Below are 16848 nucleotides of genomic sequence, written 5' to 3'. Positions count from 1 at the left end.
ACATTGCGCTTTTTTTGTGTACTGCATGGATGAGGCCTTTAGGATGTATTTTCTGATTTACCTTGAGACTAGATATTCTATTAAAGGCCTTTCCACACTGAAGACACTGATAAGGCTTTCCCCTTTCATCCATGATCTAATGGGTGGTTAGGTGTGAGCTACTCTAGTATGTACTTTCTGATGTGTCTTGAGATTGCCTTTGGCATTAAAGCACTTCCCACACTGAGAACAATGGTATGGCTTTTCTCCAGTGTGGATCATCTGGTGTCTCTTCAGTTCACCCATTTGAGTAAAGGTCTTTCCACACTGAGAACAATGGTATGGCTTTTCCCCAGTGTGGATTCTCTGGTGTTTCTTGAGATCACCCTTTTGAGTAAAGGCCTTTCCACACTGAAAACAATGATATGACTTTTCTCCACTATGGACCCTCTGGTGTGTCTTGAGATGACCCATTCTACTAAAAGTCTTTCCACACTGAGAACAATGATATGGCTTTTCTCCAGTATGGATCTTCAGGTGATCCTTGAGATTACTCATATGATTAAAGGTCTTTCCACACTGAGAACACTGATGGGGCTTTTCACCTGTATGGATTCTATGGTGTCTATTGAGATCACCTGCTGCACTGAAGGTCTTTCCACACTGAGAACACTGATATGGCTTTTCCCCAGTATGTGTCATCTGGTGGATGGGAAGTTCTCTGCTAGTCCTGAAACCCTTCCCACATGTAGTACACTGATATGGCTTTTCTCCAGTATGGATCTTCTGGTGTTCCTTGAGATTACACATGTGACTAAAAGTCTTTCCACACTGAGAACAATGATATGACTTTTCTCCACTATGGACACTCTGGTGTGTCTTGAGACTACCCATTTGACTAAAAGTCTTTCCACACTGAGAACAATGATGGGGCTTTTCTCCTGTGTGTGTTCGTTGATGAATTGCAAGAGCGGAAGGTGCAGCAAAGGTTTTGAAACATTGGGGACATTCATGTTGTTTCTTCCTTGCGTTCGATTGCTGATGTCTGATGATTTTCTTTCTTCTTTTCTCTGGACTCCTTTTTCTAGAATGGATCCTTTGAACGTCTCCTATAACATTAGAAAATATTTTTAATATCATATCCTCGATTCTAAATCATTGATATTCTCGATTTGTTACATTAACACTACACAGTTTAACACTGAAAACAATGTATTTTGGATTGACTGGCTATTTGCCAATTTAGTATATCACTTGGAAGACAAAATGATAGTAGGCATTTTAAATGCAACATAACATAAAATCCCATTATTATGGTTTTCCCATGGTATCACTATTCCCTCAACAGACCTAACATTTCATTTTGGAGAGAAAGCCAAGGGTTTTAAATCAACTTTTAAATAACCTATTCATAACAGTATAAATGTCTGAGTTCCAATGGCATGAAATACTTTAAAATCTATTATTATTATATCAAATATTATACCAGTTATCTAGCTAAACGAAGAAGTTTCTCCAATTTAGCTCGTAAAATTATATTTGGTAGAAGAGGTAGAAACCCTTGGGTGCCTGTGCAGCTTCATATTGACACAAGTTCATATTAATATGAGGTAATATTAACACACACTAGCAGCGTCCAAATGTGAAGATGGTTCCCTAAGCTAGAGACAGATAGTTAAAAAGCTACGATAGGCAAAACCCTCTGGGTGCCCTTGCAGCTTCATATTAACATGATGTAATTTTCACTTCAAATTAACTATCATATTTGTCAAGATTTTCATTATACAAAGAGCTTCTTCAAAACATTTTAATATGTTTTTAAGTATTGCCTAGAATTGTACATCATGTGGAAGTCATTTAGGACAAAAGTGTTCAATAGGATAAATGTAAACAAACTAAATGTAAACAGAGATCCAGACACAATAGTTAGTTGGCTTCTCTTGATACAAAATAATCTGCAACTTACTTGTAGGCGAAGAGTCATCAATATCACAGTCTCTTAAATCCGATTCATCTTCCTCTTTAAATCCCATCAGTGTAGACTTTTCTTCTTTGCAGGCCAATGTTGGGGATCTTTCTGATTCAGTCTTACAGTCATGTTCCAGTCCAGGCTTTTCTTCCACTTTCTGAATTGCAGACAGATACTCTTGCAGGAAATCATCAAATTCTTCTTCTTTTATCTCCTCCTTCACTGACATCAGCAGTTGTGATGGTTCAGTACATCCTGACATTTTAGTTCTGTTTTGCAAAATAAATCCTTTAACTTTCCTTCAATTCAAGACTAATATAGTGAAGATGTGCAAACAAGAACTGCAGTATAGTTGTACTGCCTGTGAGTTACACATACACACTTCCAGACCACCCCAGTGTCTGCCTTAAAAAGGTGGCTCATCCAATCAGCTGCAGGAACCTTTGTGATGCAGAATGCCAAAGGATTATTGGAAGGAATGCGTATGAGCACCGTTTACATATCTGATGGCCCTAAGGTGGGCGTGGCTATAGCTCAGCCTGCAGAATCTCCACACAGGAGGGTAGGTGGTGGTGGGGTGGAGGTGTGAACTGAAAGGTGATTAGGGAGAAGAGGATAGGTTGGTAAACTGTGGAAAGCCTGTGTGTTTGTATTTTAATAATGATATAAGGGTAATATCAGACCTACATACCAGTGTGAAGCCTAACTTAAAAAACACACACACAACTGAGTTAAATAGGAACCAAGTGACTTAATAAACTTTATTAATGTTTTTAATACACAGAGGGCATTATCATTTGCACCAAAATCCCAGACATTTACCCCAGTTCACTCTGAAAGCTTTTTATTTGTTCATGTTTTGACTGAGGGTGGCAGTGGAGTGCTCAGCTGAAGCACAATTTAAGAGCCTTTTCATTGTGTACCTCACTATAACAATAAAACAGAAATAAACACTATTCATGTGATATAAAAATATATTATTATCTATATATTAAGGGCCTTTTCATTGTGTACCTAACTTTAAGAATACAACAGAAATAAACACTATTAATGTGAAATAAAAAGATATTATTATCTATATATTAAGGGCCTTTTCATTTCTACCTTCCTACAACAGGAATAAACAAGGTTCACATGAATACAAATATTGTATTAAATATGTATATTAAAGGCCTTTTCATTGTATTCATAATAGTTCTCTCAATCCTGTGATGCTCTCCATGGACCACTTGGTAGATAGGTAAACAGATGCTAGTGTAAGACAAAATTACATAAACCAAACAAATCTAAACACATGTAATACCCCCCTAATCAACTAAACTGGACTAAAATCTAAATAATATATTAAATAATATTCCCTTACACCTAGCCAGGCAGCCCCTCTCCCTCTCTCTCTCCTCCCTTTCCTCTCTTATCACATTGCTAATGCTTATAATAATACTGATAAAATGGCCATATTGCCTACTATAAATCTACTACCCAAAGGTATCTCCTTATCTGTTTCTGAAATAAATGTCTACTAACAAAAATGTTCTCTCTCCCTTGTAGCATGTTCCAATTGCTGATGGAAGTGGAAACATTGCTCCTCACCCCCACTACTCCTCAACTACCCATATGGACAGCCAAACTCTACCCACTCACTCTGTTCCTTTTCTTTTTCTCCTAATCCAGACTATCTTCGCTATGGGACGCTGCTGTAATCTCTCCACCCGGTCTACCCGTAGAAACCCTCTGCCAATTGCACCCACCGCCACCGCACTGCCGTACACTTACTCTACCTCATACCCTATGCTAGCATTTATATACAATATATAATATTGCCACCATCAACATGTTTCTCTGTTCCTACTCCCCTTACCCCTGTAACAGTAAACCTTTGAGCACAGTGTATACCCACTAAACTGGTCTTGTTTGTATCATGTATTTACCACCGGATGTCTGTATATATATTACTATTATTACTATTACGCTATATATGGCTGGAGTTGGAGATGCTTGTGGTTCAGACCTACACCACTGAATCCAGAGTATGTTTCACACGCTTCATTACTGCAATTTACTGGAATAAAGATTGCTGCATCAAAAACAAAGAAACTTTCTTAATTTCTTACAATGTCATGATCGTTCTTGAAACTATCCACTCTGGCTCCTACAGTAACACTTTACCTGAAACCCCTTTCATCAGATTAACATAATATATGTTTGATAACATATAAATATTAAATATTTAAATGTTTTACACTTGTTACAATTTAAGAGCCTTTTCATTGTTTACCTTACTTTAAGAATACTACAGAAATAAACACTAGTAATGTGAAATAACAATATATTATTATTTATATATTAAAGGCCTTTCATTGTGTACCTTACTTTTAGGATGCAACAGGAATTGACATTAGTGAATATATATAAAATATATATGTATTTATTAAGGGCCTTTTATTGTGTACCTTACTTTAAAAATACCACAGGAATTGACATTGTTCATGTGAATATATATAAAATAAATCCACACTGAGAACACTAATTTCCACCAGTACAGGGGGGATGTGATCATAGAATGCAGGGAGCCTCTTTTCACCTGTACTTTACAGAAGGGACTTTCTGGTGTACCGTGAGAGTAAATAGTCTCTTAAAGGCCTTTCCACAATAATGGGGCTTTTCCCCAGTATGAATCCTCTGGTGTCTTATGAAATGAGAAATGTTACTAAAAGTCTTTCCACAATCAGAACAATGATGTGGCTTTTATCCAGTATGTGTGATCTGATGGGTGGTGAGATTTGAGCTAATCTTTAAATTCTTCCAACATATAGTAACCTGACATGGCTTTTTCCCAGTATGGTTTATCTGATGTCTCGAGATGACTCTTTAAAGTAAAGGCCTTTCCACACTGAGAACATTGATATGGTATTTCTCCAGTGTGTGTTCATTGATGAATTGCAAGAACAGAAGGTGCAGCAAAGGTTTTGTCATGTGTTTTCTTCCTTGTGTTCGATTGCTGATGTCTGATGATTTTCTTTCTTTTTTCCTCTGTACTCCTTTTGCCTGAATGGATCCTTTGATCCTTTGATGCAAATGAAATCCCATCATTGAGGTATCCCCATGGTATCTCTATTCTCTCAATAGATCTCACATTTAATGGAGGAAAGCACACGATAAAGCCAGGGGGTTTTAACTTTTTTTGGAATGCAAATTAGAATGACAAAGGAGTATGGGATGGAATTCCATGTGCAGTGTTCACGTGTGATGGTCCTCAGGTGGGCGTGGTCAGGTTGCAGAGACAACACAAAGAAGGGTAGATGGGTTATTCCTGGATGTGTGAACTGAAAGGTGATTGGGAAGGGAGGGGTAGGTGGGGGTGGGTTCGAGGTGTGAACTAAAAGGTCATGTGGTAGGTGGGGTGGGCTGGTAAACTGAAGAAACCCTCCATTGTTCCTCAAAGCTTTTGAAACTGTATGTTTGTGTGTGTATTTCTGAAGTAAAACAATACCCCCCTTCAAAACACAACATGGCGGTAACTTCATTATCTATTGAACAGGGTGTCCATATCTTTTGGAAATTAAGTTATAAAAAATGAGCTCCAATGTCCACATAGTTAGGCCTATCCTTGTTGATGAATTTGTCCATGGAGCGTCAACAATTAATCAGTTTAAATGACTGTTGTAATGCATACTGCACGTTGCATTTAGTAATGAACAGCTCATATTTTCCCCACTAATTCTTAGGATTTTTCCCCATTTGATGTTTTTAGTGGTTTAATTTCTATTTACCACAACTAGTGTTCTACAAAAAAATGAAGAGTCTTCTCTATGGAAGACTGCAACAGCAGATCTGATGTTATGGAATGTAAACAATTAATCTGTTTAATTTACTGTTTTATTGCATACTGCATGTTGCATTTCGTAATAAACAGCTCATGTTTTCCCCACTAATTCTTGGCAGTATTCTCTATGGAAGACTGCAACAGCAGATCTGATGCTGGATGAGGAGGATTCCATCTTGGGTTGAAGGCCATTGAAGCTGCATCAAATACCCAGACCTGCAGAGCAGGTGTCAATGGAGGTCTATTTGCAATGGAGACCGAGTCAGAAGCTGGGTCCTTCTTGAGTATGCTGTCATGACCCGAGGCAGGAGCTGGGTCCTTCATGAGAATGCTGTCATGACCCGAGGCAGGAGCTGGGTCCTTCTTGAGAATTCTGTCAATGCCGAGCCGTAACATAGATTGGAGCCTGACCACAGAGTTACAAAAACAGGTTGATTTCAATAAAAAATTAAAAGTGGATAATAGTAAATGCAAAGCATCGGAAAAAAAACAGAATGCGCACCAACATCAAACGCATTGTGAGAATGCAAAGCCACCTTCTGATCGCCAACAGCTTACTTTTACTTTTCATGACATCACATGTGTAACTACAGTATATTGCAAATGTATGTTTCTAATTTGTGTTTAACTATATTTAATTCATTTCTAACAAAATAATTTGTGTAATTGTATATATGCTTGTCAGACAATCTTTACAACTCACCCAAGAACACAAAACAACAATAATAATAACGATGTTATTAGTATTATTGCTTTTATGCTCAGTTCAGCCATACTAGAATGTTATGGAAATGCAAGATGCATTGTAAATCATTATGCATTAATTTGGAGAAATGTTTTTTTATTGAGTTTAAAAAAAGTACAACAGATATAGATCCAAGGATGTTTTTAACGTACAACTAATTTCTAACATCACACTAACTTCAGCATGGTCGTCAGTCCATCACACACCTGACATCAAACGAATGGGACATGAAGCAGTGGCATTGGTTGGGACAGACTGTGCATAACCTATTAACCACATTAGGAGGCCAGAAGAAGCAGCAATAAATTGTAGTTTAATATCAAGGTGTAACATCTGTGCAATTAAAAACGCAATATACAATTAAAGTTGCAATATCAGGGGGAATGCAGTAAATTGCTGATTTTATAGAATCATACGGAACTGGAACTGATGTGTGACCTAATGGACAGTGATATATGAGATACATTTGAATCCCTTCCCACGTATAGTAAATTGATATGGCTATTCCCCGTGATGGATTCTCTGGTGTCTATTGAGATGACCCGTTTGACTAAAAGTCTTTCCACACTGAGAACAATGATATGGCTTTTCTCCAGTGTGGATTCTCTGGTGTTTCTTGAGAGTACCATTACACTAAAGGTCTTTCCACACTGAGAACAATGATATGGCTTTTCTCCAGTGTGGATTCTCTGGTGTATCTTGAGAGTACCCATTACACTAAAGGTCTTTCCACACTGAGAACAATGATATGGCTTTTCTCCAGTGTGGATTCTCTGGTGTATCTTGAGAGTACCCATTACACTAAAGGTCTTTCCACACTGAGAACAATGATATGGCTTTTCTCCAGTGTGGATTCTCTGGTGTATCTTGAGAGTAACCATTTCACTAAAGGTCTTTCCACACTGAGAACACTGATATGGCTTTTCCCCAGTGTGGATCATCAGGTGTATCTTGAGACTACTCATTTGACTAAAAGTCTTTCCACACTGAGAACATTGATGGGGCTTTTCTCCAGTGTGTGTCATCTGGTGGATCTAAGTCTTTGCACTCTAAACCCTTTCCACATGAGTACACTGATATGGCTTTTCTCCAGTGTGGATCATCTGGTGTCTCTTCAGTTCACCCATTTGACTATAAGTCTTTCCACACTGAGAACAATGATATGGCTTTTCTCTAGTATGGATACTCTGGTGTGTCTTGAGATGACCCATTTCGACTAAAAGTCTTTCCACACTGAGAACACTGATGTGGCTTTTTCCAGTATGTGTCATCTGGTGGATTCTAAGTTCTTTGCTACTCCTGAAACCCTTTCCACATGAGTACACTGATATGGCTTTTCCCAGTGTGGATCATCTGGTGTTCTTGAGTCACCCATTTGACTAAAAGTCTTTCCACACTGAGAACACTGATATGGCTTTTCCCAGTGTGGATCATCAGGTGTTCTTGAGATACCCATTTGACTAAAGTCTTTCCACACTGAGAACAATGATATGGCTTTTCTCCAGTATGGATCTCTGGTGTTCTTGAGACTACCCATTTCGACTAAAAGTCTTTCCACACTGAGAACACTGATATGGCTTTTCCCCAGTGTGGATCATCTGGTGTTCTTGAGACTACTCATTTGACTAAAAGTCTTTCCACACTGAGAACATTGATGGCTTTTCTCCTGTGTGTCATCTGGTGGATTCTAAGTTCTTTGCTACTCCTGAAACCCTTCCACATGTAGTACACTGATATGGCTTTTCCCAGTGTGGATCATCAGGTGTGTCTTGAGAGTACATTCTACTAAAAGACTTTCCACACTGAGAACAATGATATGGCTTTTCTCCTGTGTGTGTTCGTTGATGAATTGCAAGAGCGGAAGGTGCAGCAAAGGTTTTGAAACATTGGGGACATTCATGTTGTTTTTTCCTTGCGTTCGATTGCTGATGTCTGATGACATTCTTTCTTCTTTCCTCTGTACTCCTTTTGCTAGAATGGATCCTTTGAACGTCTCCTATAACATAATAAGAAAGTTTTAATAATATCCTCACTCTACTTATTTGTTACATTAGCACTACAACACTGAAAACACATGTATTGTATTTTTTGTAATGTGCTTTTCAATGACTGGCTATTTGCTAGAATAGTACTTGGAAGTCCTTTAGGATAAAATGATCCACTTACAGACTGCACTGTAAATGTAAGCAGAGATTCAGAGACATGTAGAGATCTGGAGACAAAATGATGGCAGAAATGTTTTAAATTTAACATACTCCAAATTATTTCCCATAATTAAGGTACTCCCATGGTATCTGTATTCTCTCAATAGGTCTCACATTTCATTAGGTTAGGTAAAGCACAAGATAAAGCCAGGGGGTTTTGATTTTGTTTTTCAATACATTTGTAACTAACCTTAGTTCCAATGGGTTGAAATATTAATAAATCTATTATTATTGTCATTATCATATTAAATTGTATGCCAGTTATCCAGCTGATGTTACAGTCTCTTCAGTTTTACTCCTTAAATTATAATGGTAGAAACACTTGGGGTGCCTGGTGCAGCTTCATATTGACACAAGTTCACATTTACAGATATTAACACACGCTAGCAGCAACCAGATGTTTTCCTTAAGCTAGAGACATAGTTAAAAAGTTCCCTTGCAGCTTCATATTAGCATGATGTATGTCATATTCAATTCATTTTAACTATCACATTGTTCTGTTTTCATGATACAAACTAATGTGCAACTTACCTGTAGGAGTAGAGTCATGGTGACCATGTCTCTCAAATCAGATGTTTCCTCCTGTTTAATTCCACTGGTGAAATACTCATCTTCTTTGTGGGTCAAGATTGGTGATGTGTATATTTCAGTCTTACAGTCAGCTTCCAGTCCAGGCTTTTCTTCCACTTTCGGAATTGCAGAAAGATACTCTTGCAGGAAATCATCAAATTCTTCTTTTTGATCTCTTCCTTCACTGACATGAGCAGTTGTGATGTTTCAGTATGTCCTGACATTTCAGACTTCAGTTCTGTTTTTTCAAAGAAAATCAAGTCAAACCCCTCATTCAATGCAAGACATTTGCATATAGTGAACATGTGCAACAAAAGAACTACAGTTGTAGTTCTACTGTTGGCGATTTACACTTCTACAGTATGCTTCCAAAGAATGACACACATAATCATTCCGAGCATCCCAGTACCAGTCAGTTCAGTTCTGTTTTGGTAAAGGATCCAGTCTAACATTCTTCAATGCACGGAAAATATAGTTAAATAAAGAACTACAGTAGAGTTGTATTTTTGTTGAATTACAATCATAGAGTATCTATCCAAGCATCCCAGTGTTAAACCTAACAAAATTGAATTACAAAACATACAGTATCTATCAAATGATCCAGTGTCTACCTTACGAAGGTGAGATCTATCATCCAGAGCATCCCAGTGTCTACCTTACAATGGTGAGTTCAGTCTCCCCTATGTGGTGTTAATATAGTGCATCCTCTGTCTGATCCATCAGCGTCTTGGATTCAAGCCTAACCAATCAGCTGCAGAGCTTTTGGAAGCCAAATTAGAATGGCAAAGGAGTAGGGAAGGAATTTGCCATTGTTCACGTGTGATGGTCCTCAGGTGGGCGTGGTCAGGGTTCAACCTGCAGAGAGAACACAAAGGAGGGTAGATGGGGTCATTCCTGGATGTGTGAACTGAAAGGTGATTGGGTAGGGAGGGGTAGGTGGGGGTGGGTTTGAGGTGTGAACTAAAAGGTCAAGGGGGTAGGTGGGGCGGGCTGGTAAACTGAAAGACGTGCGTCATTGTCGTAAGCACAAGGTAGAATAAGGTCACCACACACAACACACACACACACACACACACACACACACACACACCCACTCAACACACACTCACAACTCACACACAACACACACAACTACACTCACACTCACACACACACACACATTTAAATTATTTATTTGAATCCACTAATCATATTCTGTACAGAAAGGATTCAAACATTTCTCAGAGGTTGAATACAGCTTAGTGACTCATGGGTACAAGAAACATCTCCTACGCCAAACAGCAAGACTACCTATAACAGCTGATACAGAGCAGAACTTTGCTAGTTGTTTTGATTGTCTCTTACTAAGTCCTGCCAGTCGTAGCCCACTGACCGAAAGCTTATGGACATGCCCCGGCTTCAAATATGAATACTACCATCTTACATGTATAGCCTAGGTCTCTCATCTTAGCAACAATAGGCTGGTATTTGGTCAACTTGTCAAGGAAGGCTATGTCCATATAGAGGTCATAGACACAGGCTACCTCAAGGACTACTACCTCTCTTTTAACCTTGTCCAAGAAAACAACATCAGGAGTGTTAGGGATGTTGCAGAACACATCATCAGAGCTGTTAAACCAATCTGGCATTATACGGGAGTGTTTGTACATTGACACATTGGGGGGGAATACTCCCTTAACAGTACTAGAAATTAGGTCGACAATGCGGTCATGGCGTGCAGTATAAAGTCCTTTGTACTTATTGCAGCCATTAACAATATGAGCAATGGATTCTAAATGTTGGTTGGGATTAGACGTGGCATTATACAGGTGTGGATGATGAGTGTATAGGGTACCATAATGCTAGATTGTATTTAGTTGGTAACACCTGTAGTCTGGCTTTAACAGTAAAGCAGAGGATGTCCTCTCCTACAGCAGCATTCCTATACATTGTATGAGAGACCAGAGTGGTCAGGCAAAGTCAAGGCATGCCAACTTCCCTGCAGTCTCAGTCCAGTCCAGTGTTGTTCTGTCTCTGCCTGTTTAATGTTCAGGAGGGACTTTCTTGCTGTTGTGTTGTGGAGTGTTTGTTGTGTCCCATTGTGGTAGACAGTAGCCTCCACATTAACAGCTGGGATCTGTTAGGTCACACACACACACACACACACGCACACAACACACACACACACACACACACACACACACACACACACACACACACACACAACAACACTTGGCAGACAGTAGCATCCACATTAACAGATGGGTCTGTGACAACTGCATCAGATGCGTCTGGTGCAGTGTGTGAATTTACTTTCTCCCATTTCAGTCGAAACTGCCGCTCTGTGCACAGGTCATTGAGGTCCGGCCAGTCTGGACCGAACACCATAAACCTGCAGCTTGGGTGTCCCAGCTTGCCATTACCTTTCTCCCTGAAGCCCAGGAAGTTTCTCCTGGGCCAGCAGCACACACACAACACACACACACTCACACACACACACACCACACACACACTCACACACACACACACACACACACACACACACACACACACTCACACGCACACGCACACGCACACGCACACGCAAGTTACTGGCATCATTGTGAAGCACATGCTCAGCTCTTTCATACGATACCTGTGTGATGTCACACAATAACGATTTTGTGAGTAATTCAAACAAGAGTCATTTGTGTGTGTATGTGAGTGTGTATGTGAGCGAGCGAGCGAGAGTGTGTGTGCTTTGTGAGTAATTCAAACAAGAGTAATGAGTGTCTGTGAGTGTGGTGTGTGTCTGAGTGTAAGTGTGTGTGTGTGTGTGTGTGTGTGTGTGTGTGTGTGTGTGCGCTTTGTGAGTAATTCAAACAAGAGTAATGAGTGTCTGTGAGTGTGTGTGTGTGTCTGAGTGTAAGTGTGTGTGTGTGTGTGTGTGTGAGAGAGTGTGTGCGCTTTGTGAGTAATTCAAACAAGAGTAATGAGAGTGTGTGTGTGTGTGTGTGTGTGTCTGAGTGTAAGTGTGTGTGTGTGTGTGCGCTTTGTGAGTAATTCAAACAAGAGTAATGAGTGTGTGTGTGTGTGTGTGTGTGTGTGTGTGTGTTGTGTGTGTGTGGTGTGTGTGCGCGCGCGCGGTGTGTGTGAGTGCTTTGTGAGTAATTCCAAACAAGAGTAATGAGTGTGTGTGTGTGTGTGTGTGTGTGTGTGTGTGTGTGTGTGTGTGTGTGTGTGTGTGTGTGTGTGTGTGTGCTTTGTGGAGTTATTCAAACAAGAGTAATAAGTGTCTGAGTGAGTGAGTGAGTAAGTGTGTGTGTGTGTGTGAAGTGTGAAGTGTGAGAGTGTGTGCGCTTTGTGAATAATTCAAACAAGAGTTGTGAGTGTGTGTGTGTGTGCGTGTGTGAGTGCTTTGTGAGTAATTCAAACAAGAGTAATGAGTGTGTGTGAGTGTGAGTGAGTGTGTGTGAGTGTGCGTGTGTGTTTTGTGAGTGATTCAAACAAGAGTAATGAGTGTGTGTGAGTGTGAGTGTGTGTGAGTGTGTGTGAGTGTGCTTGTGTGTTTTGTGAGTGATTCAAACAAGAGTAATGAGTGTGTGTGAGTGTGTGTGAATGTGTGTGTGTGTGTTTTGTGAGTGATTCAAACAAGAGTAATGAGTGTGTGTGAGTGTGTCAGTGTGTGTGAGTGTTGGAGATCTTGCTATATGAGGTTCACGGGTGTGTGCTGAAGTTGTTACTGTAACGGATGAAGAAGAACGTTAACGAACTTGTTTTTTGGCAAAAATGCTACGAGTTAGAAGATGGAGATGCTGCAGCACCTTCTTCTACTTTCCACTCACGCATTACTGTCGCAATGACTAGCAATAAGCAGAAACACATTTTGGAGTTGTTTTCGAGGAGCATAGTTAAGATAAGTAAAATTATCTTAACTATGAACAGTCTGCTCAAACGGAGAAAGACAAGGACGTCAACAACAACGACGACGACAGAGTAAATAGTTGGCCACAGGCTATTCTGTTCAAAGGCTATATTTTAGGCCAATAGTTTATTTAGACTACTTAAACTGAGGGTATCTAGATGAAGGAGCAAATTAACATAGGCCAAACTTTCGAATTCTTTATTTTGGATTCACAGGAGTTGTGAATGTTAATGATGTTTATAATTTATGCCGAGATCTGGAACATGCCACATAATCGATCGTGTTGTATGTTTTGTTGTTGTTGTTAATTTTTGTTGTTGATCTTTACATGTTAAGATTCTCGTTGGCGATAGGCTATAACTGTAAAGCTATACCCAGCCAATTTCAACTTCGGCCTCTAGGCTTAATTTTAGGCTATTTCTGTGGATATCATCGTAGATGATGGAGGAAATTTGCATAAATTGAACTCCGGCAGTGAATGTGTACTGGCCACGGAAAAATGAAATAAAGTTCGCATATATTAGAAATGTTTCATGCTTGGTTCTGCTTTTATTTAAAAAGTATTTGAATGTCAGTTAGGGGTCACAATCAGTGCTATAGCCTCTAAATACTTATCTAATATCATTTTGTTTTGACGTCACATATTTTAGTAGAGCTTACAGCACCCCTCGCATGAAAGAGGTTCCAGCGCGCCTGTACCCTATTCTACAGAAGTCCATCCATCTTAAAATGTGTAGATGCAATATATCTTATACGTGTATTCAGCTAGACTAGTTAGCAGCACTACAGGCATGTGTCGTGGACAACTTTTCCAAGACCGAACTTTTAAAAGGAACTTTTACCCACGGAGCTGTTAGGCAACTAGGAGCTTATGAGCTCCCCTCGTAAACTTTACACACACCAGATATTTATATTGCATAGCCCAGTTCTCATGGCATATAAGTATTCTATCACTACTTGACTTACCGAATAAAAAGTGAGCTCCACACAACGTTGTTAGGCGTCGGGTCAGTCGCGGTAACAGTCCCATACGCTCGCTTTAAAACTTCCTCCTACAGTCATCTTCAGTTCCTTTTAAACGCCTCGGGATTTAGAAGTATTTACGTTTACCGTTCGCTTGCAGGGAATGCAGGCTATTACACAATAATACCAACAATTTCTACTGATCAAACCAAGGCGCTATCCGTAAGATTCGTTTTACCCTTGTCACTACCAGATGGTTAACTAAACAGATGGTAGTTCCCGCACATCGCGCATGCTGAGACACAACGGTTAACGGCAGAAGGCTCTACGTCAACATATGGGGTTGTCTTAAACGCATAATGTGGGTATATTTAATGTAATATTTAATTATTAAAAGTGTGGAGACGGAGTAAGGGTAAAGGCAAATAGTTTGTATTATGAAGAAGTGAGAAAATATAGCAGTATAAACAAATAAAGCATTGATGTGATAGCCAATAGAACTTGACAGGGAGAACAAAAGAGGATATCCAGTAGGCTATATCTTTAACTTCTTTATTATACAAACGTTAAGAACTTACAGCTGTATACAATGACTAAACTTCTTAAAGTATACCGTCTTTCGCGAACTTCCATCAGCTTTATCAAGCGATTGTATTCCGCTGTCTATAGTGTCGCAAAGTGGCGCATGCGCGATGTGCGACACTACCATCTGTTAGTTACCATCTGGTAGTGACAAGGGTAAAACGAATCTTACGGATAGCGCCTTGGTTTGATCAGTAGAAATTGTTGGTATTATTGTGTAATAGCCTGCATTCCCTGCAGGCGAACGGTAAACGTAATACTTCTAAATCCCGAGGCGTTTAAAAGGAACCGAAGATGACTGTAGGAGAAGTTTAAAAGCGAGCATATGGGACTGTTACCGCGAACTGACCGGACGCCTAACAACGTTGTGTGGAGCTCACTTTTTATTAGGTAAGTCAAGTAGTGATAGAATACTTATATGCCACGAGAACTTGGGCTATGCAATATAAATATCTGGTGTGTGTAAAGTTTACGAGGGGAGCTCATAAGCTCCTAGTGCCCTAACAGCTCCGTGGGTAAAAGTTCGTTTAAAAGTTCGGTCTTGGAAAAGTTTTTCCACGACACATGTCTGTTGTGCTGCTAACTAGTCTAGCTGAATACACCGTATAAGATATATTGCATCTACACATTTTAAGATGGATGGACTTCTGTTAGAATAGGGTACAGGCGCGCTGGAACCTCTTTCATGCGAGGGTGCTGTAAAGCTCTACTAAAATATGTGACGTCAAAACAAAATGATATTAGACAAGTATTTAGAGGCTATAGTACTGATTGTGACCCTAACTGACATTCAAAATACTTTTTAAATAAAAGCAGAACCAAGCATGAAACATTTCTAATATATGCGAACTTTATTTCATTTTTCCGTGGCCAGTACACATTCACTGTCGGAGTTCAATTTATGCAAATTTCCTCCATCATCTACGATGATATCCACAGAAATAGCCTAGAGGCCGAAGTTGAAATTGGCTGGGTATAGCCTTACAGTTATAGCCTATAGCCAACGAGAATCTTAACATGTAAACATGCCCGTATTAAGACTTCATGGTGCCCCTGGGCAACAGTGACTCTCTGGTGCCCACCTACCCCCACCCCGCAGAACACAAACCATACCTATCCACCGGGGTGTATTGGTCCTTGAGTAGAAATACTTTCTAACTGTACTCAAGTATTATTTCTGAGTATCTGTACTTTACTTGATTGTTTTTTTATACATACTTTTTGCTTAATACTGCTCCACTACATTTTCCATACATTGATGTAACCTATGTAAGGAATAATGCACTGGGGAAGCAAGTCATATCACAGCTAACTTGCCAAAGTAATTAATGATATGCCTGTAAATTATGTTTAATGTGAACTTAGTGTTATTAGAAATCATAACTTAATTACAGTGCAGAACTATTGTTTATCTTTTGTTGACTTAATGAAATGAAATGAAAAACAGGTATATTATTCGTCTAAATCATAAGAAAGTTTATAACTTTTACTTTTGGTACTTAAGTAGGATATTACAGACTTAATCTGCTATAATCTACACAGAAAAGGAGAACATGAGCACATGTACCAAACAAATCAAGCTTTATTTATTTAATCGAACTTGCCCAAAAACAAGTCAGAAGCCTGCCAGTAGCCTACGTCTTTCAACCAGTATATGGGGACATTAATAACACTTTCTTAACAATGCATTAGTATAGTTATCAATCTTCATTGCAATTAGGTAGCACACCAAACAATGAAATCTGACATTTACAAAAAGGCAATCCAACTTAGTTGGATTAAGTTATCATTAAACCAACTCACAGCACCGCAAATAAGCATTGCAGTTCACAAAGGCTTTCCAAAACTTTAAATAGCTAACAAGAAGTGATGACGGCTATCAAAAACATCGGGGAGGTTATGCAATTAGTGACACACCGTACACTGTTCAAACCTTTGCAAGCGCAGTGAGTCTACTAACGAACTATCATTTCAGAACCATTGGGAAGCAGACAGCACGCACACACACACTTTGCCTTCTGAAAAACACAGAATTTACACTGTTCAACCTTTGCAAGCGCATTTAAAAAAAAAAGTGGCCGCATTTTCTGCCACTCTTTATCTTTTTTCAACTGTCGTTCTGCATTACCG

General features: G+C 39.4%; 1 protein-coding gene and 1 long non-coding RNA gene across 2 annotated transcripts; both read right to left on the bottom strand.

Moving 5' to 3' along the window:
- Positions 1 to 336: 336 nt before the first annotated feature.
- Positions 337 to 924, bottom strand: LOC122130484 (zinc finger protein 239-like; the record flags this gene model as incomplete). The annotated part of the gene is made up of 1 exon (XM_042705202.1): positions 337 to 924. A coding segment is annotated over exon 1 (537 nt), but the record flags the coding sequence as incomplete, so codon positions are not given.
- A 7551-nt stretch (positions 925 to 8475) lies between these two features.
- LOC122130485 lies at positions 8476 to 9279 on the bottom strand. Its single transcript, XR_006151900.1, has 3 exons — positions 9252 to 9279; positions 8683 to 8728; positions 8476 to 8512 (listed from the first exon to the last, which is right to left on the bottom strand). It is a non-coding gene; the product is annotated as an uncharacterized LOC122130485 (long non-coding RNA).
- Positions 9280 to 16848: the final 7569 nt, after the last annotated feature.

Source organism: Clupea harengus, unplaced genomic scaffold (assembly GCF_900700415.2).
Source record: "Clupea harengus unplaced genomic scaffold, Ch_v2.0.2, whole genome shotgun sequence".
NCBI classification, from domain to species: domain Eukaryota; kingdom Metazoa; phylum Chordata; class Actinopteri; order Clupeiformes; family Clupeidae; genus Clupea; species Clupea harengus.
Note: the sequence above shows the minus strand (reverse complement) of the source record. Positions and strands in the feature narration are given on the sequence as shown.